At 46.0% G+C, this 23480-nt stretch overlaps 1 protein-coding gene across 7 annotated transcripts; it reads right to left on the reverse strand.

The window, feature by feature from the left end:
• Positions 1 to 112: 112 nt before the first annotated feature.
• Positions 113 to 15425, reverse strand: p2rx3b (purinergic receptor P2X, ligand-gated ion channel, 3b). 7 transcript variants are annotated; one of them, XM_041843070.2, is made up of 14 exons: positions 14514 to 15425; positions 8157 to 8205; positions 7667 to 7789; positions 7028 to 7163; positions 6495 to 6566; positions 4574 to 4643; positions 4227 to 4320; positions 4072 to 4149; positions 3573 to 3714; positions 3035 to 3171; positions 1417 to 1510; positions 1234 to 1299; positions 963 to 1052; positions 113 to 595 (listed from the first exon to the last, which is right to left on the reverse strand). In XM_041843070.2, the coding sequence occupies exons 3-14, from the start codon at positions 7786 to 7788 to the stop codon at positions 434 to 436; spliced, it is 1263 nt and encodes a 420-aa protein (XP_041699004.2). In that variant the 5' UTR covers position 7789; positions 8157 to 8205; positions 14514 to 15425; the 3' UTR covers positions 113 to 433. The 7 variants fall into 7 exon arrangements, with proteins under 7 accessions (XP_041699004.2, XP_041699002.2, XP_041698996.2 ...); XM_041843068.2 differs by having other exon boundaries at positions 7667 to 7834; XM_041843062.2 differs by lacking the exon at positions 14514 to 15425 and adding an exon at positions 8534 to 9044.
• Positions 15426 to 23480: the final 8055 nt, after the last annotated feature.

The raw sequence follows: 23480 nt of genomic DNA on the forward strand, positions 1-23480 counted from the left end.
AAAAATATATAAATAAAGAGTGTTAAGCAAGTAAAAAACTAGAGTTGTTGTTTGTATGTTTCTAGCAGGATTTGAGTTTCTGGCAGAATCAAACCAGAATCACATTTTTGTGACATCATTTTATTTAAATTGTTGGTAGACTTTAACACTTTGTAGAGGTATGAGTTCAAATACAATAGTCCATGGTGGGTCACATGCAAAGTTAAGGATTACACATACAACATCCACTATGAAAATATTACAGGTAAATTACAGGTTAATGTGAAATATTAGGAATATTACAATGCTATATATACATGCATTCTCTATCCGGGGTGAAGTGTCCCCTAGGTACAGATCTAGGATCAGCTTCCCCAATCCTAACAATAACCATTAGTGGGGAAAATGTTAAACTGACCCAAGATTAGGGTCTAGGCGCAACATCACCCTAAACCTACAAATTGCCATCACCCGCCCCTTTCCCCTCGAACACTCCATTCCATTGTCCAATGGAAAAGGCACCTGAGTCGTTTGACTGCTTCTCTACTCCAATCAGCTCTCTACTCCGATACAGCTCGTTGCTGGATATGGAGTTCTCGATCTCCGTGTCTGATACCTAATGGTAAATGGAAGATTGGGAGCACATCAGGAGAACATCAGCATCACATCACAGTCAGGCGATTCCTATTTTCCACTTAAGCCACATTTTCACTTAGTCTCCAGGTGATATCAATGCATGACTTAAGTGGAAGTTAGGATTTGCCCCTTAGTTTCAACTATTCCTCTGGGCTAATCCTCAGAGTAGGCGTACTGATTTAGAATTAGTTTAGCCTTTTAGATCACAATGAATAAGATCATGGGACAGGGGTGAGCTGATCCTAGATCAGCACTCCTACTCTGAGATGCGGCCCCAGGCCTGCAAAGGCTGACACTGGTCAGTAAGATACATATCTATATCACAGTAAGCAGGGTTGGTGTCTTGCCTCAAACTTTACCTCCTCAAACTTCTTGGCCTTGTATTGCTCTGCTCCCTTCAGGAAGTTCAAGAGGATGATGTCACAAAGCACGGTGCCCTGCGACCAATCCAAGGCAGACAAAGAAAACAAGGTTGTAGAATAGAATAGAATGGAATTGAAAAAATGAGAAGAGAGAAGAGAGGAGAAGAGAAGAGAATAACTTTGTCAACTAGCCTAGAGGTGTGGATACTGTGTGGATACAATTGTCAGAAGGTAGCGACTGAAAAGCAGGGCTCACCACTCCAACTGACGTAAAGGCAGCTACCATGTTGATCAGAGTAGGGATCATGTTAAACTTCCCTGCCTGTAAGAAACAAATTAAGTATTTTACAGAAGTAAACACACATCCACGCACAGACAGAGACAGACAGACACACGCACACACTCGTACACACGCACACACAGCATCAAAAACACTCACATTTCCATTGACCAGCACATCAAACCGGATGGCATAGGCCTTGAGCAGAGTACGGTAATCTGTCCCGTTGTCCATCTTGTAGTACTTAGCATACCTATCAGCCCAACATGGACAGAAAGTAAGGACATGGGCAATGCACATTGGTTGACAGTTTATCCTACCCTGAGTCACTAGTTTTAGACAATTTACAAAGAGCCAAGGTCAAGGGGTTACTTGGTCAGAGGTCATGGCTACCTGAAGTTGTACCCGTGGGACACGCCTCTACTCAAGGTCAAGGGCTCACCATAGAGATCTCATCTTTGTATTTGTGCCATTATGGCATCAGTGACAGCCATTGAGGCTATCTCCATTCAGAAGAAGTCAATTTTCTTCTTCTTTTGTGTTTCGAAAAAGCGTAAAGCTAATATTGGTGTTTTATCACCACCTGCAGTGCTGGAGTCCTGAACCAAATCTTGTGTGTCATTCATTTATTGTGGCCACTAGATGGCGGTGATCTGGCTCAGTGGTTTTCAACTGGTGTACCTTGAGGAATGGTGTTACTTTTCCTAATCTGGATGATTTTTTGGAACACTCACTTATAAACGTGACCTGTGAAATGCTCAAGGAATTTTGAATTAGGAGCACCAGTGCCGCTCAGATAATACATTGAATGGCACACATATGGTTACGTCTTTATCATTATTTGAAGTCTGGTGCGCTCAGGCTGTTGTTACCTTTGTATCATTTGAAGGGCAGGCATCAGGAGCAAAGTCATTTGTATAATTTTACTTTGCCTGTGACTGAGAACCATTAGCACAGGCAAGTCTGATTAGGCTTACCTGTACCGCAGCCTCTGCCATAGAAAAATACAGAGCATGGCTTTGTGGTCCTCTGTAGCTCAGCTGGTAGAGCACGGCGCTTGTAACGCCAAGGTAGTGGGTTCGATCCCCGGGACCACCCATACACAAATGTATGCACGCATGACTGTAAGTCGCTTTGGATAAAAGCGTCTGCTAAATGGCATATTATTATTTGTGTCCCTTGTTGCACCTTTACAATGCAGAAAACCAATGTCTCTAACACAAACCATTCAAAACGAATGACCTATTTCACCAAATCTACATTTTTTTATTTTTAGCACGGATTCACAGGACGCTCTTAAATGGGTACCGAAAAATGTGTCATAATGAGTAAGGAACTATGAAAATAGTTCAAATAAACCCTATTTAATCTATAAAAACGTTTGTCTCTGAAAAAACAATATTGGCAGTTTGGATCAGATGAGACGGAGGTAATTTACACTAAATCAATTAATAGGGACATTTTAGGTGTGCCACCGAATTCTTTATACCATCAAGGTGTGCCACAGTTAAACAAGGTTGGGAACCACTGATCTAGCATAAAGCTATTTACTAACCATAGGCAACCTAATTTGAAGAAGACGCTCTCTCTGATCATTGACTGATGGCTCCCAACACATAGGAATCCGCACCCATTTGACTACTTTAAAATGGTGTAAGCCGTCAATGGCAATGTCCATGCAAAAAACAGGTTATATCCATCTAGATATCTCTATGTATCTCTATGGGTCTCACTCTCTAAAGGCCAGAGGTTAGAAGAGGTCAGAGGTCATGGCTACCTGAAGTTGTACCCAGGGGAGACGCTGTTCTTCTCCGACATGGCATCCAGCCGGGTGAAGGAGTAGGAGGGGTTACACTCATCCTCTGACTTATCCAGGTCACACATCCAGCCAATCTTTATACCTATCACCCCTCCCTGTACAAAGGGGTTGACATATATTTAGAACATCTCTCTCATTATTTACTGTATGAGAAGGGGGAAAAGTCAGCGTATGAATGTAGCCTAAAGGGGAAGGAGTGAATATAGCCCAAGGGGAGTAAAAAGAGAGAAAGAGAGCATCATATGTGAGTATATAAAAATAACTGTGAATAGAAATCCCAGGAGGCTGCTAATAATGTCCGGAACGGAGCTACTGGAATGGCATCAAACACCTGGAAACCATGTGTTTGATGTATTTGATACCATTCCACTGATCCCACTCCAGTCATTAACACGAGCCCGTACTCCCCAATTAAGGTGCCACCAACCTCCTGTGATAGAAATATGTCAAGTTAATATGCTAGTATTGATATATACCTGGGAGTGAACCACCATACCTTCTGTGCCAGCGTGGTGAAGTTCTGGTGTGCGTAGCGGATGACGTCCCCCACCCTGAAGATGGGGCAGTAGGTGTTGTTCTCATGGTCAAAGTTACACGCCTTGATGTACTGAGGGGTGATGGTGGGGAGGAAGTTACCCCTGAGACACGCACGCACACACGCACATATAAACACAGAAGAGAGAGGGGACCAGTTAGAGTTGTTACATGATTATCACTATCATCTTCATCACCAATGTCACCTTTATCGTCATCATCATCATGATCGTCATCATCATCATCATCATTGTCATCATCATCATCATCATCATCGTCATCATCATCGGCATCATCATCGTCATCAACATCATCATCATCGTCATGATCATAATCATCATCATCATCAACATCATCATCATCATCATCGTCGTCTTCATCATCGTCATCATCAACGTCATCATCATCATCATCATCGTCATCGTCATCGTCATCATCATCATCATCATCATCAGTCTTACTTGGTGAAATTGAAGAGGGGGAAACGGATGCTGTTCTTGATGAAGATGGTGAAGTTCTCCACCTCCATCATAGGATGCCTGAGGGAAGGTCAGAAAGAGAATCATGTTCCTTCATCTACACACACACACACACACACACACCCACGGTTACCCACGTCTTGATGTAGTCGATCTCCGCAGGGCACCAGCCTCTGATCTCACAGGTGTTGAGGGTGTCGTTGAAACGTACACACCTGCCGGTCGGAAGACCTGAGGGAGAGCGGGAGGGAAAAGAGAGAGGGAGAAAGAGGTAGGGGATAGAGAGACAGAGAGAGAGAGAGAGAAGGAGTATATACAGGATGACAAAGAAAGGGGGAGGACGGATAGGGACAATAAATGACAAAGACCAAACCATTCTCATGGGAGCAACTATTTGGCGAACTCCGTAACATCTTCTATCCTCTTAAGGAAAGAGAATAAGAAAAGGAAGAGAATTGATACAGAAAAAGTGGAGGAACCTCACCATTTCCCCCAGGCTTGTTGAGGAACTTAGTGCAGTTGTTGTCGTGCGTACACTTGTATTTCATCTCACTCTGTGTATCACACATAATACAGAATTAGAGTAAAATACAGAGATAGACAGACAGAGCGAGAGACAGACAGACAGACACAAAGAGAGACAGAGAGAGAGAGACAGACAGAAAGACAGACACAAAGAGACAGACAGAGACAGACAGACAGACAGACAGACAGACAGACAGACAGACAGACAGACAGACAGACAGACAGACGATAGACAGACACAAAGAGACAGACAGAGAGAGAGAGAGCGAGAGAATTCACAAAATGGGACAAACACCAAATTGAGACTCTGCATACAGAATTCTGCAAAAATATCCTCCGTGTACAACGAAAACCACCAAATAATGCATGCAGAGCAGAATTAGGCCAATACTCGCTAATTATCAAAATCCAGAAAAGAGCCGTTAAATTCTATAACCACTTAAAAGGAAGCGATTCCCAAACCTTCCATAACAAAGCTATCACATACAGAGAGATGAACTTGGAGAAGAGTCCCCTAAGTAAGCTGGTCCTAGCACTCTGTTCACAAACACAAACAGACCCCACAGAGCCCCAGGACAACAACTTCAACACAATTAGACCCAACCAAATCATGAGAAAACAAAAAGAGATTTACTTGACACATTGGAAAGAATTAACAAAAAAACAGAGCAAACTAGAATGCTATTTGGCTCTAAACAGAGAGAACACAGTGGTAGAATACCTGACCACTGTGACTGACCCAAACTTAAGGAAAGCTTTGACTATGTACACTACAGACTCAGTGAGCATAGCCTTGCTATTGAGAAAGGCCACCGTAGGCAGACCTGGCTCTCAAGAGAAGACAGGCTATGTGCACACTGCCCACAAAATGAGGTGGAAACTGAGCTGCACTTCCTAACCTCCTGCCAAATGTATGACCATATTAGAGACACATATTTCCCTCAGATTACAGAGATCCACAAAGAATTCGAAAACAAACCCAATTTTGATAAACTCCCTTATCTACTGGGTGAAAAACCACAGTGTGCCATCAAAGCAGCAATATTTGTGACCTGTTGCCACAAGAAAAGGGCAACCAGTGAAGAACAAACACCATTGTAAATACAACACATATTTATGTTTATTTATTTTCCCATTTGTACTTTAACTATTTGCACATTGTTACAACACTGTATATAGACATAATATGACATTTTAAATGTCTTTATTATTTTGGAACTTCTGAGTGTAATGTTTACTGTTAATATTTATTGTTTATTTCACTTTTGTTTACAGTCAACATCACTTGCTTTGGCAATGTTAACATACATTTCCCATGCCAATAAAGCCCTTAAATTGAATTGAGAGAGACAGACAGACAGACACAAAGAGACATACAGAGAGAGAGACAGACACAGAGAGAGAGAGAGCAAGAGAGAGGGAGACAGACAGACACAGAGAGAGAGAGCAAGAGAGAGCGAGACAGACAGACACAGAGAGAGAGTGAGAGAGAGAGAGAGAGAGAGAGAGAGAAAGAGAGAGAGAGAGAGAGAGAGAGAGAGAGAGAAAGAGAGACAGACAGACAGACAGACAGACAGAGAGAGAGAGAGAGAGAGAGAGAGAGAGAGAGAGAGAGAGAGAGAGAGAGAGAGAGAGAGAGAGAGAGAGAGAGAGAGACAGACAGAAAGAAAGAGAGACAGACAGATAGAGAGAGAGAAAGAGAGATACAGAGAGAGAGAGAGAGACAGACAGACAGACAGACATAGAGACAGAGAGAGAGAGAGAGAGAGAGAGAGAGAGAGAGAGAGAGAGAGAGAGAGAGAGAGAGAGAGAGAGAGAGAGAGAGAGAGAGAGAGAGAACATACCCCAGTCAGGCTCAATGGTAGAGTAAGTGGTCTCACCTCGGGACAGTATCCCTGCACCTGGTTATCTGTGGTGATGAGTTTAGTGATGATGCAGAACACAGAGGCCCCCTGTCAGACCCCCCCCCCCCCACACACACACACAGACACACAACACACACACACACACACACACACACACACATTTACATTGACCAGCACATCAAACCTGATGTCATAATCCACACATACCAGTATCAATATTTGGTATCCATTTTCTATTAAGTATTATGTGATTTTTAAAGGGCTTTTAACAAATCCATTAGCCACAAAGTGCTTACAGCAACCCAGATATAAACAAAGATTGAGCAAGCAGGGGAGACAGAGGCTATAAAAAAACTATACAAAGGCTCCTTAGGCTATCAATCAATGCCAGTTGCCAACATTAACACAAGTAATACAAATATCTCAGACCATAATCAATAGAGTATTGTCTCAGTGTGTGTGTGCTTGGGTACCTACGTGCACGCATGTGTGTGTGTCTATGTGTGTGCGTGCACACGTACAGATCTTTACGTGTGTTTGTGTGTTACCTGAGAGGGAGTAACGTACTCAGCCACGTCCATGACTCGGTTGTTGTAGAGTCCAAAGCCTTTGACTTTGGTCATGACAGACGACTCTATAGCCGTGTCTCTGATCTGGTACGCCTTCTCATGCACAAACACCCACCTGAGAGAGGTGCAGGAGAGGAGAGAAAGAAGGAGAGAAAGAAGAGAGAGAAGGGGAATAGAAAGAGATAGATAGGGGATGGAGAGAGAGGGGTTGAGATAACATAATGGGAAAATCATTCAATCACATTTTCCCTTCTCTTTCTGTTACGTATAGAGTACATAAATAATAATGAATGATCTATGAGTCTTGGAAGACTAGCCCTTTGTTGGGCTAAAATATATCCTAATTAACAAACAATAGATTAATAAGATTCAGCTCCATAAGCACAAGACGTTGAAAAGACGTTTGGTTGAAAAGATGTTGAAAGACGTTAAAAATACATAATTTTGGTTGAAAAAAGGTTGAACATACATAAAGCTTTATTATAAGACATTTGCATCTGACTTTAAGTATGCGAATACTTTTTCCTGTTTCTCCAATGAAAAGACGTTGAAAAGACGTCTTTCAACCAATTTCTCACACTGGGAGATCCAGAATGTGCATAGAGTGATACTACTGACCCGATGAAGTAGGTGATAATGAGGAGTTGTACGACGCGGTTGATGATCCCGATGGTCCAGCTCTTCACCACCACAGACTTGGTGGTCTCGTAGGTGAAGAAGTCCGTGATACACGACCACATCCTGGCGTTGAGGCAACCCGGAACACCCAATAAATCCAACGTGTGTCTGTCAGTGACCCAAAGTCACAGCCAACAATCCACAGAATGCCTCTTCAGAGAGTGTGTATGTGTGACTTAGCTACCCCCCCCGCCCCCAAAGTCCCAAGATGTGTTGGTTTCCCTACATACTAAAACACTGTTATTTGTTCCAAAAAAGCAACCTGATCATATTCTTCGCTTCTTTCAAAAAGGTCCAAATAACAGACTTCAATGTCGCTGCTGAAATAGTGAAATGGTAAACATCCTTACTCTCTCCCCCTCCCTTTTTCCATCTCTCTCTTTACCCCCTCTCTCTTTCTCTGTCTGCTTTCTTTCTTTCCTCCACTTACCAGATTCTCTCAACTCCTCCTTGTTTTTCTTTCTCCTCTTCTGTTTCCCCTAATGCACGCACACACACACACACACACACACACAAGAGAGAGAGAGAGAGAGAGAGAGAGAGAGAGAGAGAGAGAGAGAGAGAGAGAGAGAGAGAGAGAGAGAGAGAGAGAGAGAGAGAGAGAGAGAGAGAGAGAGAGAGAGAGACACTCATTATTGGACATCCATTACACCCCAAATCACATCAGAAGAATGACACACTTAAAAATAATGAAAGTTGTCACCTATCTTGTCAATCTATAGCTATGTGTGGACATCTGCATTGAGCTGGTCACTTATAAATTACTACATTCTACATGGAATTCTATGGTAATTTATGACAAATTACCAGGGAGAATATTGGATCCTGATTGGCCGAGAAGGAGGAAGTGGACAGATCCCCCCCTGTCACCCAACCTCTCCAATCCACAAAGCATGGACACTTAGAATCTTTATTATTATTGACCAAATCCTCTAACTCAATCTGTAATAACCACTTACTGGAGGGAGGGAGAGAGAGAGATGGAGGGAGAGTGGAACAATGAGGGAGGAAGCGATTGAGGGAGGGTTGTGGGAATAGGATTGACAGAGTTAGTTCACACACACACACACACACACACACACACACACACACACACACACACACACACACACACACACACACACACACACACACACACAGTAAAAGATGGAGAAGATTACTTGAGAGTTAAGGAGGAGGATTTCCTGAGTGATGCCAGTCAGTCTGTCAGCATTCTCAGTAAAACAACAAAAAATGGAGTATGAAGTAAAATACAATCCCATTACAATTAATGACAGACACAACGCACACTCTCTCTCACACACACACACACACACACACACACACACACACACACACACACACACACACACACACACACACACACACACTCTAACATTTAAAGAGCAGTAACCTTGATTGTTGTCTGTTGTCTTTAGCCCTTGACCTGAGGTCTAGAAGTCCATGACCATAGCTATTACATGCTACTGTATGTATGTTATATATACAGTACCTGTCAAAAGTTTGGACACACCTACTCATTCAAGGGTTTTTCTTTATTTTGTACTATTTTCTGCATTGTAGAATAATAGTGAAGACATCAAAACTATGAAATAACACATATGGAATCATGTAGTAACCAAAAAAGTCTTAAACAAATCAAAATATATTTTTAGATTTTAGATTCTTCAAAGAAGCCAACCATTGCCTTGATGACAGCTTTGCACACTATTGGCATTCTCTCAACCAGCTTCACATGGAAAGCTTTTCCAACAGTATTGAAGGAGTTCCCACATATGCTGAGCACTTGTTGGCTGCTTTTCCTTCACTCTGCGATCCAACTCATCCCAAACCATCTCAATTGGGTTGAGGTCGGGTGATTGTGGAGGCCAGGTCATCTGATGCAGCACTCCATCACTCTCCTTCTTGGTCAAATAGCCCTTACACAGCTTGGAGGTGTGTTGGGTCATTGTCCTGTTGAAAAACAAATGATAGTCTCAATAAGACCAAACCAGATGTGATGGCGTATCGCTGCAGAATGCTGTGGTAGCCATGCTGGTTAAGTGTGCCTTGAATTCTCAATAAATCACAGACAGTGTCACCAGCAAAGCACCCCCACACCATCACACCTCCTCCTCCATTCTTCAAGGTGTGAACCACACATGCGGAGATCATCCGTTCACCTACTCTGAGTCTCACAAAGACATGGCGGTTGGAACCAAAAGTCTCACATTTGGACTCATCACACCAAAGGACAGATTTCCACCGGTCTAATGTCCATTGCTCGTGTTTCTTGGCCCAAGCAAGTCTCTTCTTATTATTGGTGTCTTTTAGTAGTGGTTTCTTTGCAGCAATTCGACCATGAAGGCCTGCTTCATGCAGTCTCCTCTGAACAGTTGATGTTGAGATGTGTCTGTTACTTGAACTCTGTGAAGCATTTATTTGGGCTGCAATCTGAGGTGCAGTTAACTCTAATGAACTTATCCTCTGCAGCAGAGGTAACTCTGGGTCTTCTTTTCCTGTGGTGGTCGTCATGAGAGCCAGTTTCACCATAGGGCTTGATGTTTTTTGCGACTGCACTTGAAGAAACGTTCAAAGTTCTTGAAATGTTCCGTATTGACTGACCTTCATGTCTTAAAGTAATGATGGATTGTCGTTTCTCTTTGGTTATTTGAGCTGTTCTTGCCATAATATGGACTTGGTCTTTTACCAAATAGGTCTGTCTTCTGTATACCACCCCTACCTTGTCACACAAGAAGGAAATAAATTCCACAAATTAACTTTTAACAAGGCACACCTGTGAATTGAAATGCATTCCAAGTGGCTACCTCATGAAGCTGGTTGAGAGAATGCCAAGAGTGTGCAAAGCTGTCATCAAAGCAAATCTATTTTGATTTGTTTAAAAAATGTTGGTAACTACATGATTCCATATGTGTTATTTCATAGTTTTGATGTCTTCACTATTATTCTACAATGTAGAAAATAGTAAAAAATAAAGAAAAACCCTGGAATGAGTAGGTGTGTCCAAACTTTTGACTGGTACTGTACATTTTCATATATATTTCGATTTTACCCGATGTTTCAACCAGGTCTGCATCCAAAATGGCACCCTATTCCCTATATAATGCCCTACTTTTGACCTTGGCCCATAGGTCAAAAGTAGTGCAGTATGTAGCGAATAGGGTGTTACTTGGGAGGACGCAGACCTTGTCTTTTACCATGCTCATTAAAAGATGAACATATTATGTATGGCTCCACCACTTTTCAGCCTTATTTTCATTATCTCCAGCACAATCCCAGTGTTTACGTATGTGAAAATGGCGCATTGATACGTTATTATTATTATTATTTTTGTTCTACCTGATGACATCATCAAAGGTGAAAACATTTTTAAAAGAAATGATTTTCAAACACTATAACATTCGCAGTGACATGGGGAATAAGAAAGTACCCCCCCTTTGGCTATAAACTCGTTGCAGATTTTGAAAATCAAAATTTTTCTTGCTTTTAATCCTACCCTGTGATGTCACAGATAATCATTTTTTAGGACCTTTCTTCTTATCTTTTTAACCACGCTCTGTTTTCACATATATCAAGACACTGATTTGGTGCTGGAGATAATGAATATGAGGTTAAAAGTGGCGGAATTGCCCTTTAATAATGAATAATAATTGATTGGATTTACACTACCGTTCAAAAGTTTGGGGTCACTTAGAAATGTCTTTGTTTTTTCGAAAGAATTTTTTTTTTTTTGTCCATTAAAATAACATCAAATTGATCAGAAATACAGTGTAGACATTGTTAATGTTGTAAATGGCTATTGTAGCTGGAGGCTGATTTTTTATGGAATATCTACATAGGCGTACAGAGGCCCATTATCAGCAACCATCAGTCCTGTGTTCCAATGGCATGTTGTGTTTGCTAATCCAAGTTTATCATTTTAAAAGGCTAATTGATCATTAGAAAACCCTTTTGCAATTATGTTAGCACAGCTGAAAACTGGCCTTCTTGAGACTAGTTGAGTATCTGGAGCATCAGCAATTGTGGGTTCGATTACAGAATCAAAATGGCCAGAAACAAATAACTTTCTTCTGAAACTCGTCAGTCTATTCTGAGAAATGAAGGCTATTCCATGCGAGAAATTGCCAAGAAACTGAAGATCTCGTACAACGCTTTGTACTTCTCCCTTCACAGAACAGCGCAAACTGGCTCTAACCAGAATAGAAAGAGGAGTGGGAGGCCCCGGTGCACAACTGAGCAAGAGAACAAATACATTAGTGTCTAGTTTGAGGAACAGTCTCAATTGGCAGCTTCATTAAATAGTTCCCGCAAAACACCAGTCTCAACTTCAACAGTGAAGAGGCGACTCCGGGATGCTGACCTTCTAGGCAGAGTTGCAAAGAAAAAGCCATATCTCAGACTGGCCAATAAAAAGAAAAGATTAAGATGGGCAAAAGAACACAGACACTGGACAGAGGAAGATTGGAAAAAATTGTTATGGACAGACGAATCGAAGTTTGAGGTGTTCGGAACACAAAGAATAATATTTGTGAGACGCAGACCAAATGAAAAGATGCTGGAGGAGTGCTTGATGCCATCTGTCAAGCATGGTGGAGGCAATGTGATGGTCTGGGGGTGCTTTGGTGGTGGTAAAGTGGGAGATTTGTACAGGGTAAAAGGGATCTTGAAGAAGGAAGGCTATCACTCCATTTTGCAACGCCATGCCATACCCTGTGGACGGTGCATGATTGGAGCCAATTTCCTCCTACAACAGGACAATGACCCAAAGCATAGCTCCAAACTAGCAAGAACTATTTAGGGAGGAAGCAGTCAACTGGTATTCTGTCTATAATGGAGTGGCCAGCACAGTCACCGGATCTCAACCCTATTGAGCTGTTGTGGGAGCATTTGAACGGTAGTGTATATAGCGCTTTTCCATAGACTGAAAGACACTAGACTAGAGATTAAGGCAGTATCTCTGGCTTTTAGATATGTGTATGTATACAGTATAATAATAATAATAATAATAATAATACATTTTAATTTTATAGCGCTTTTCATTCCAGAGTTGTCTCAAAGGTCTACGGAGAAATATTTTAATTTGTATTTTTTATATACAATAAAAACAACATACATTTAGAATGAAGGCAGGTAAAATAGCAATAGCGGGATAGGTGCAGTGGAGTAAAGAACTTATGTAAAAATACTTTCAAGTACTACTTAAGTAGTTTTTTGTGGTATCTGTACTTTACTTTACCATTTATATTTTTGACAACTTTTACTTTTACTTCACTACATTCCTTAAGAAAATAGTGTACTTTTTTCTCCCATACATTTGACCCGATACCTAAAAGTACTTGTTACATTTTGAATGCTTAGCAGGACAGGAAAATGGTCAAATTCACGCACTTATCAAGAGAACAACCCTGGTCATCCCTACTGCCTCTGATCTGGCAGACTCACTATACACAAATGTTTGGTTTGTAAATTATGTCTGAGTGTTGGAGTGTCCCCCTGGCTATCAATAAATAAATAAATAAATAAAATTGTGCCGTCTGGTTTTCTTAATATAAGTAATTAGAAACTTTTGATACTTAAGCATATTTTAGCAATTACATTTACTTTTGATACTTAAGTATATTTAAAACCAAATACTTTTAGATATTTACTCAAGTAGTATTTTACTGGGTGACTTTTACTTTTACTTGAGTCATTTTCTATTAAGGTATCTTTACATTTACTCAAGTATGACAATTGGGTACTTTTTCCACCACTGGCTAGGTGCTAAGTATCATAATCTTAGCAGTGAAAGTTGTTGTTACAATCTGTGAGGATTTGGCTGAGAGGGAGCATGTAAATTAAAAACAGGATATGCCCCAGAGCTCTGACCACTGTGGGACGCCACATGTGACTGCAGACTCCTCCGATCTGGACTCTCCAATAGTGATGTGTTGCTTCCTATTGGAGAGGTAGGAGGAGAACCCGTTCAGAGCTGTTCCAGAGACAGCAGTGTACTCTCTGAGACGGCGCAGGAGGAAGATGTGGTCTACGGTGTCAAGAGCAGCACTAAGAGAAGGATGATGCTAGGAGATCATGAATCAGCAGCCATCAGTAGGTCGTTGGTAACTTTAGTAACCAGAGATTAGAATTGATGCAAACAATTAAATTGATAGAACCCAAAATCTATCTTCAATATTAAAGCTGATCTACCCCCGACAAAAATATATAAACTTTAACCAGAACTGTTTCGGTGCTGTGCAAGGGTCGGAAGCCAGACTGGAAAATATTGTACAACTGATTAGATGACATATGTGATTGAAGCTGGTTTGCAACCACTTTTGATAGGAAAGGGAGGTTGGAGATGAGCCTGTAGTTGGATAGGATGTCCTGGTCAAGGTTGGGTTTCGTCAGTAAGGGGGTGACAGAAGCTGTTTTGAAGATCGATGGCACCTCTCCGGTCAACAGGGACTTGTTGAGCAGGGTGGTGACAAACATAGGCAGGCTAGATGAGCAGGTTCTGAGTAGGGATGTAGGGATAGGGTCAAGGGAGCAAGTGGTGGCCTTCATTTTAGAGATGATTGACTGCACAGCGTGTGACTTCTGCAAAGTTGCTGAGGGGAGGGACAGTCTGGGTTGGGGACTCAGGAGGTGGGGTGCAGGCAGTCTTAAAGGCCATGATGTTTGTCCTGATGGTGTCAATCTTTGTCTTGAAAAAATCGATTGCATTGCTCAGATGAGGCTGCAGGAGTGTATGAGTTTGCAGGGTTGAAAAGGCGGTTGATGGGAGAGAACAGGGTTCTGGAGTTACCTTTGTTATTGTCAATTGTGGCAGAGTAGAAGGCTGATCATGCTGCTTTTAAGGTAGCAGAGTAGGTTGCCTGGTGGTCTTTATAGGCCAGTAGGTGGACAGTGAGGCCATCCTTCCTCCAATGTCTCTCAAGCTTATGGCGATGAGTCTTCATTCTCACTGAACCAAGGGGACAAGCATTGGAATGTTACTTTTTTCAGGGGCAAGGATGTTCAGTGCTGTTGTACAGATTGTCCATGTCATCGAGGGCCAGCTAACTGCAGTCAGACTCAAAGGTGGGCTGGTTGTGTTCCTGAAAGAGGGATGGGTTAAAGGAAAATTCCACCCAAAAACTATATTTTGGTATTTGAAAAAGAGCGGCACCTGGTGGTCGGTGAAATCTGAGAAGTGCCCGTTTAAACTATAGACAATCGCCCTGGGTCCCCGGTCAGAGGGACAATGACGCAGCAGGTGTTTTACTGAAGACACTATTTTATTGGCACAAACACACACGGCATTGAATTGTTGGGTTGATAATGACTAAAATGTTGCAGAATTTAATGGGCCTCTTTGAGCGTTAGAGCGGTCAGAGACAGTGTCACGGGGGGTGTCGACAGTGGCCTAGTCCAAATTACAAGCACTGTACAACGGATCTTAAGTATTTATGGCATGACCCTGTTAAGTATACAGTACACCATAACCCTCAGGGCTAAGAGAGAGACAGATGCTACGTCCCAAATTACACCCTATAGGCTCTGGTCAAAAGTAGTGCACTATTTAGGGAATAGGGTGCCATTTGGGATGCTCAGAGAGTTATATTTGTCATAATGATGATTGTGGTGCTGTTAGAGAATGCAGATACTGGGAAGTTCTTTCCAACCTGTTATTAGATTTCCTTAGAAATGGGAGAGAGAGAGAGAGAGAGAGAGAGAGAGAGAGAGAGAGAGAGAGAGAGAGAGAGAGAGAGAGAGAGAGAGAGAGAGAGAGAGAGAGAGAGAGAGAGAGAGAGAGAGAGAGAGAGAGAGAGAGAGAGAGAGAGAGAGAGAGAGAGAGAGAGCGAGAGAAAGAAGAGCTGGGGGAGAGACAGAGAGAGAAAGAGGGAGGGAGAGAGAGAGAAAGAGAGAGAGAGAGAGAGAGAGAGAGAGCGAGAGAGCGAGAGAGAGAGAGAAAGAAGAGCTGGTGGAGAGACAGAGAGAGAAAGAGATGGAGGGAGAGAAAGGAAATTGACTTAATAGATGATAAATAAAACTCATCCACACCTTAAATTAGATTACCTAGTAAGTGGTCTGAGAGGAAGGAGAGAGATAGAGGGATGGAGGAGAAGGGGATGGAGAACAGACAATGATGAGGGGAGAGAGAAACAACAAAAAAGAACAAAGGACATGATGGAAAGGGTGGCAGGTAGCCTAGCGGTTAGAACGTTGGACCAGTAACTGAAAGGTTGGTTCGAATACCCGAGCTGACAAGGTGAAAACTCTGTCGATGTGCAAGGCACTTAACCCTAATTGCTCCAGGGGCGCTGTACTATGGCTGACCCTGTAAAACATTTACATTTACATTTACGTCATTTAGCAGACGCTCTTATCCAGAGCGACTTACAAATTGGTGCATTCACCCTATAACCAGTGGGATAACCACTTTACAATTTTATTTTTTATTTTTTTTATTTTTTTTTAAGAGGGGGGGGGGGGGTAGAAGGATTACTTTATCCTATCCCAGGTGTTTCTTAAAGAGGTGGGGTTTCAAATGTCTCCGGAAGGTGGTGAGTGACTCCGCTGTCCTGGCGTCGTGAGGGAGCTTGTTCCATCATTGGGGTGCCAGAGCAGCGAACAGTTTTGACTGGGCTGAGCGGGAACTATGCTTCCGCAGAGGAAGGGGAGCCAGCAGGCCAGAGGTGGATGAACGCAATGCCCTCGTTTGGGTGTAGGGACTGATCAGAGCCTGAAGGTACGGAGGTGCCGTTCCCCTCACAGCTCCATAGGCAAGCACCATGGTCTTGTAACAGATGCGAGCTTCAACTGGAAGCCAGTGGAGTGTGCGGAGGAGCGGGGTGACGTGAGAGAACTTGGGAAGGTTGAACACCAGACGGGCTGCGGCATTCTGGATGAGTTGTAGGGGTTTAATGGCACAGGCAGGGAGCCCAGCCAACAGCGAGTTGCAGTAATCCAGACGGGGAGATGACAAGTGCCTGGATTAGGACCTGTGCCGCTTCCTGTGTAAGGCAGGGTCGTACTCTCCGAATGTTGTAGAGCATGAACCTGCAGGATCGGGTCACCGCCTTGATGTTAGCGGAGAACGACAGGGTATTGTCCAGGGTCACGCCAAGGCTCTTCGCACTCTGGGAGGAGGACACAACGGAGTTGTCAACCGTGATGGCGAGATCATGGAACGGGCAGTCCTTCCCCGGGAGGAAGAGCAGCTCCGTCTTGCCAAGGTTCAGCTTGAGGTGGTGATCCGTCATCCATACTGATATATCTGCCTGTAACGATCCCGGCAGTCTGAGTCGGGTCCTGTCTGGTGACTAGTTTTTCTGTTCGTGATCTCCAGTTTCCCGAGGGTTCGGGAACGCTCCGGGGAGCTCTCTTGATTTCCGCACCTGCATCCCATCAGCAATCTGCACACCTGGTCCTGATCATCACCCTTCTTAGGCTCTGGCCTAACATCCAGTCCCTGCCGGATCGTTAGCCATGAACAGTAGGTTTACCAGAGTATCAGTTTTAGAGCCTAGCGTTAGTTTTGTTGTTTTTGCACCTTGTTGGTTGGTTGCTTACTTACCCCCGTTTTGTTCCATCTGCAGTCACCCGTCCGGAACCTTCATCCAACCTCTGCCTGGTGGTCGGCGGCTGCCGACCCAGGATGGGATCAACCACTGCACCCCCAACAACTAATCAACGCCGCCCGCTCTGTTCCCTGGATTATTCAGCATCACTCTTGAATTTGTAATAAACACTCACCTTCGTTTCAACTTACCTTGTCCTGGTCTGCTTCTGGGTTCTGGCTTAGCAACTCGTGACAGAACGATCCGGCCAGTAATGAACCCAGCGGACCTGGACTCTGTTCGCCATGCCATTACCCATCAGGAGAAGATGTTGGGCCATCATAGCACGGTACTACAGGAGATCGCGTTGTCAGTTCGGAACCTTTCTACCGGTCTGACGGAGGTCCAGAACCAACGCAAGTTTCCGGTGGAGGATCCACTACCGGTTTCACCCATCTCGCCTGCCGCTTCTGGAGCTGTGTCCTTCCGTGAGCCCAAGGTTCCGACGCGGATAGATATGAGGGGGAGCTGGGAAGATGCCGTTCCTTCCTTATGCAGTGTGGATTAGTGTTCGATCTACAGCCCTACTCTTATGCCACAGACAAGGCTAGGATAGCCTTTGTGATTGCGTTGCTGCGTGGTCGAGCGCTGGAGTGGGCTTCAGCCGTTTGGGAACGACAAGACCCCTGCATGGCTTCATACCAGGGGTTCACGGCCGAGATGAGGAAGCTCTTCGACCATTCCGTCCGAGGGAGGGGACGCAGCTAGGCGCCTGTTTTCGCTTCACCCAGGAACTCGCAGCGTGGCCGACTTCGTGATCGAGTTCAAGACGTTGGCTGTGGAGAGTGGGTGGAACGAGGAGTCTCTGCAAGCGGCCTTTTACCAGGGTCTGTCGGAGCAGCTCAAGGATGAGTTGATCTCCTATCCGGAGCCTAGTGACCTGGACAGCTTGGTAGCCTTGTCTATTCGGGTGGATAATCGAGTCCGAGAGCGAAGGAGGGAGAAGCAATGGGGTCCGTCCAATCGATCAGCTTCTCAGTTCCCAGTCGGGTCGGGTGGTGGACCAGAACACGTCGATCATTCTCCACCACAAAGGATTAGTGGAGAGGTCCTCTCTCCCGATTCTGAACCCATGCAAGTGGGGCGGCACGGGTTAACCAAGGAGGAGCGTCAACATAGACGTAAGACCAACTGCTGCCTCTACTGTGGTAGCTCGGGACATTACATCTCCACTTGTTCCCGGCGGTCGTCAAACTGCCCGGCTCGCTAAAGTTGGGAGGACTTTTAGCGAGCCAGTTTCAACCTCTCAGTACCTCTGTCAGACCCCGTTTCCGGCTACCCTTGTGAACAGGAATCAGAGCTTAGCGATTAACGCTTTTATCGATTCAGGTGCCGATGGAAGCTTTCTTGATGCCGAGTTGGTGGAACAGCTGGGGCTTTCCAAGGAGCAATTGCCGGAAGCCATTGAAGCGACCACTCTGAACGGCAGTAGTCTGGCACGTATCACGATGAGGACTGAACCGGTTAAGATGCGGTTGTCGGGGAATCATTCTGAGATGATTTCATTCTTCATTCTGCCGTCTTCCCATGTTCCTCTGGTCCTTGGATACCCCTGGCTGAAGGAACACAATCCCACGTTCGATTGGGTGACGGGCAAGGTAACGAGTTGGAGCCTTGATTGTCATGCTAACTGTCTCAAGACTGCCTGCCCCCATTCGGTTCCCAGTCAGGTGATTGAGGCTAAACCCCCAGATTTGTCCCTGGTTCCCGAGACATATCACGATTTGGGGGAAGTTTTCAGTAAGCAGAAGGCTCTGTCACTCCCTCCCCACCGACCATATGATTGTGCCATCAACCTGTTCCCTGGAGCTGTCTACCCCAAGGGAAGGTTATACAGTATCTCCCGACCTGAACGTGAGGCTTTGGAGACCTACATCAAGGAGTCCCTAGCTGCTGGTCTCGTTCGTCCCTCGTCATCACCCCCTGGGGGCAGGATTCTTCTTTGTGGGTAAGAAGGATGGCTCTCTTCGACCGTGTATTGATTATCGGGGGTTGAATGACATCACGGTCAAGAACAAGTATCCCCTGCCCTTGATGAGTTCTGCCTTCGACTCCTTACAGGGTGCTACGGTGTTCACCAAGCTAGACCTACGCAATGCGTATCACATGGTCCGGATCAGAGAGGGGGACGAGTGGTTGACGGGTTTCAATACACCGATGGGTCACTTCGAGTATCAGGTGATGCCGTTTGGACTGACCAATGCTCCAGCGGTATTCCAGAGTATGGTGAACGACGTCCTGAGAGATATGATCGGTCTCTTTGTGTTTGTTTACCTGGATGACATTCTGATCTTCTCGAAGGAACCTTCCGACCACGTCCAGCATGTCCGGCAGGTTCTGCAGCGATTGTTGGAGAATCGCCTGTTCGTGAAGGCCGAGAAGTGCGAGTTTCACGCCCACACGACATCCTTTCTCGGGTACATCATCTCCAGGGGAGAGATTAGGATGGACCAGGAGAAGGTTAGAGCGGTTCTGGAATGGGCCCAGCCCGGTACGAGATTGCAGCTCCAGAGATTTTTGGGGTTTGCGAATTTCTACCGCAGATTCATCCGGGATTACAGCCGTGTGGCCGCTCCGTTAACTGCCTTGACTTCCAGTATCAGGACCTTCAAGTGGAATCCGGAGGCGGATCGAGCGTTTCTGGATTTGAAGAGGCAATTCACCAACGCTCCGATTCTCTCTCAACCGGACACGGCCCGTCAGTTCGTCGTTGAAGTGGACGCGTCTGATGTGGGAGTTGGCGCCATCCTGTCGCAGCGATGCTCCACGGACAGTAAACTCCATCCCTGCGCCTACTACTCTCGTCGCCTTTCGCCTGCGGAGAGGAATTACGATGTGGGTAACCGGGAGCTTCTCGCGGTGAAACTTGCCTTGGAGGAGTGGCGCCACTGGTTGGAGGGGCGGAGCAACCGTTTATTGTCTGGACTGACCACAAGAATCTTGCTTACGTGCAATCGGCTAAACGTCTCAACTCCTGTCAGGCCAGGTGGGCGTTGTTTTTCGGACGATTCAAGTTTTCCCTGACGTTCCGACCTGGATCTAAGAACGGCAAGGCGGACGCCTTGTCCCGGATGTTCTCCAAGACGGAGGAGAGTGGGTCCAAGACCGAGACAATTCTCCCCCGGAACTGCGTCGTGGGAGCAGTTAGGTGGAAGATTGAGGAGGAGGTGCTGGCGGCCCTTCGGACTCAGCCCGGTCCCGGTAACGGTCCACCCGGTCGGTTGTTTGTGCCTGAGTCGGTTCGTCCTGCTGTCCTCAAATGGTCCCACGCCAGCAAGATGGCTTGTCACCCTGGCGTGGCTCGGACAATGGCGTTTCTTCGCAGACGTTTTTGGTGGCCTGCCATGGCCGAGGATACTCGGGGTTTTGTTGCTGCCTGTCCAGTGTGTGCACAGAATAAGAGTACCAATCGGCCCAGCTCTGGACTACTTCACCCCCTTCCTATTCCCGGCGACCATGGTCGCATCTGGCCCTGGACTTCGTCACTGGGTTGCCCGCTTCTGAGGGGAACACGGTCGTTCTGACTATCGTGGACAGATTCAGCAAGTTCGCCCACTTTGTGCCAATTGCCAAGCTTCCCTCTGCCTCGGAGACGTCCGAGATCCTGGTTAGGGAGGTTTTCAGGGTCCACGGTTTGCCCAGTGATATCGTTTCCGACCGTGGCCCTCAGTTTACCTCTGCTGTCTGGAAGTCCTTCTGTTTGGCCATTGGAGCTACAGTCAGTCTCACATCTGGTTTTCACCCCCAATCCAATGGTCAGGCGGAGAGAGCCAACCAGAAGATGGAATCCACGCTACGCTGTCTGGTCTCTTCCAACCCCACCTCCTGGGTCTCTCAGTTGCCTTGGGTTGAGTATGCCCACAATACTCTCCCTACATCTGCCACTGGGATGTCTCCCTTCCAGTGCCTGTATGGCTACCAACCTCCCCTGTTCCCTTCTCAGGAGAGGGAGCTCTCAGTGCCTTCTGTTCAGGCCCATATTCGTCGTTGCCACCGGACCTGGCATCGGGCCAGAAAGGCACTCCTTAGAGTTTCGGACCGGTATCAGCTCCAGGCGAATCGTCGCCGGATCCCCGCTCCCACCTATACCATCGGAGATAGGGGTTTGGTTGGCCACACGGGATCTTCCGTTACGGACTGAGTCTAGGAAGTTGTTACCGAAGTTCATTGGTCCGTTTGTGGTGGAGAAGGTGATCAATCCAGTGGCAGTTCGACTCAAACTACCGAGGACGCTCAGAGTCCATCCCACCTTTCATGTCTCCTGCCTCAAGCCTGTCTTCCTCAGTCCTCTGTTGCCTCCTCCGCCTCCTCCTCCTCCTCCTCGGATGATCGGAGGTGGTCCTGCCTACACGGTGCGTCGCATCATGGATTCCAGACGGCGGGGCCGGGGTTTCCAGTATCTCGTGGACTGGGAGGGGTATGGTCCTGAAGAGAGGAGTTGGATTCCGCGGCGACAGGTCCTAGATGCTGACCTCATCAGTGACTTCTACCGCCTCCATCCTGGCGCTCCGGGGAGTCCGCCCGGTGGCGTTGGCCGGAGGGGGGTACTGTAACGATCCCGGCAGTCTGAGTCGGGTCCTGTCTGGTGACTAGTTTTTCTGTTCGTGATCTCCAGTTTCCCGAGGGTTCGGGAACGCTCCGGGGAGCTCTCTTGATTTCCGCACCTGCATCCCATCAGCAATCTGCACACCTGGTCCTGATCATCACCCTTCTTAGGCTCTGGCCTAACATCCAGTCCCTGCCGGATCGTTAGCCATGAACAGTAGGTTTACCAGAGTATCAGTTTTAGAGCCTAGCGTTAGTTTTGTTGTTTTTGCACCTTGTTGGTTGGTTGCTTACTTACCCCCGTTTTGTTCCATCTGCAGTCACCCGTCCGGAACCTTCATCCAACCTCTGCCTGGTGGTCGGCGGCTGCCGACCCAGGATGGGATCAACCACTGCACCCCCAACAACTAATCAACGCCGCCCGCTCTGTTCCCTGGATTATTCAGCATCACTCTTGAATTTGTAATAAACACTCACCTTCGTTTCAACTTACCTTGTCCTGGTCTGCTTCTGGGTTCTGGCTTAGCAACTCGTGACACTGCCAGACATGCAGAGATGCGATTCGCCACCTAGTTATCAGAAGGGGGAAAGGAGAAGATTAGTTGTGTATCGTCAGCGTAGCAATGATAGGAGAGGCCATGTGAGGATATGACAGAGCCAAGTGACTTGGTGTATAGCGAGAATAGGAGAGGGCCTAGAACTGAGCCCTGGGGGACACCAGTGGTGAGAGCACGTGGTGCGGAGACAGCTTCTCGCCACGCCACTTGGTAGGAGCGACCGGTCAGGTAGGACGCAATCCAAGAGTGAGCCGCGCCGGAGATGCCCAGCTCGGAGAGGGTGGAGAGGAGGATCTGATGGTTCACAGTATCAAAGGCAGCAGACAGGTCTAGAAGGACAAGAGCAGAGGAGAGAGAGTTAGCTTTAGCAGTGCGGAGAGCCTCCGTGACACAGAGAAGAGCAGTCTCAGTTGAATGACCAGTCCTGAAACCTGACTGGTTAGGATCAAGAAGGTCATTCTGAGAGAGATAGCAAGAGAGTTGGCTAAAGACGGCACGCTCAATAGTTTTGGAAAGAAAAGAAAGAAGGGATACTGGTCTGTAGTTGTTGACATCAGAGGGATCGAGTGTTGGTTTTTTGAGAAGGGGTGCAACTCTCGCTCTCTTGAAGACGGAAGGGACATAGCCAGCGGTCAAGGATGAGTTGATCAGCGAGGTGAGGTAGGGGAGAAGGTCACCGGAGATGGTCTGGAGAAGAGAGGAGGGGATGGGGTCAAGCGGGCAGGTTGTTGGGCGGCCTGCAGTCACAAGTCGCAAGATTTTATCTGGAGAGCGAGGGGAGAAAGAAGTCAAAGCATAGGGTAGGGCAGTGTGAGCAGGACCAGCAGTGTCATTAGACTTAACAAACGAGGATCGGATGTCGTCAACCTTCTTTTCAAAGTGGTTGACGAAGTCATCCACAGAGAGGGAGGAGGAGGGGGGGGGAAGGAGGAGGATTCAGCAGGGAGGAGAATGTGGCAAAGAGCTTCCTAGGGTTAGAGGCAGATGCTTGGAATTTAGAGTGGTAGAAAGTGGCCTTAGCAGCAGAAACAGATGAAGAAAATGTAGAGAGGAGGGAGTGAAAAGATG

This window comes from Coregonus clupeaformis, unplaced genomic scaffold (genome assembly GCF_020615455.1).
Source record: "Coregonus clupeaformis isolate EN_2021a unplaced genomic scaffold, ASM2061545v1 scaf0544, whole genome shotgun sequence".
Taxonomy (NCBI): domain Eukaryota; kingdom Metazoa; phylum Chordata; class Actinopteri; order Salmoniformes; family Salmonidae; genus Coregonus; species Coregonus clupeaformis.

Excerpts from the sequence above, each read along its gene's own strand:
- p2rx3b (XM_041843062.2), bottom strand. The coding sequence starts at position 8,621 with ATGCTTTGTGGATTGGAGAGGTTGGGTGACAGGGGGGGATCTGTCCAC. Across the intron at positions 4,150-4,226 it reads GAGATCGACTACATCAAGAC|GCATCCTATGATGGAGGTGG; the intron begins GTGGGTAACCGT and ends ACCTTCCCTCAG. Across the intron at positions 3,715-4,071 it reads CCCCTCTTCAATTTCACCAA|GGGTAACTTCCTCCCCACCA; the intron begins GTAAGACTGATG and ends TGCGTGTCTCAG.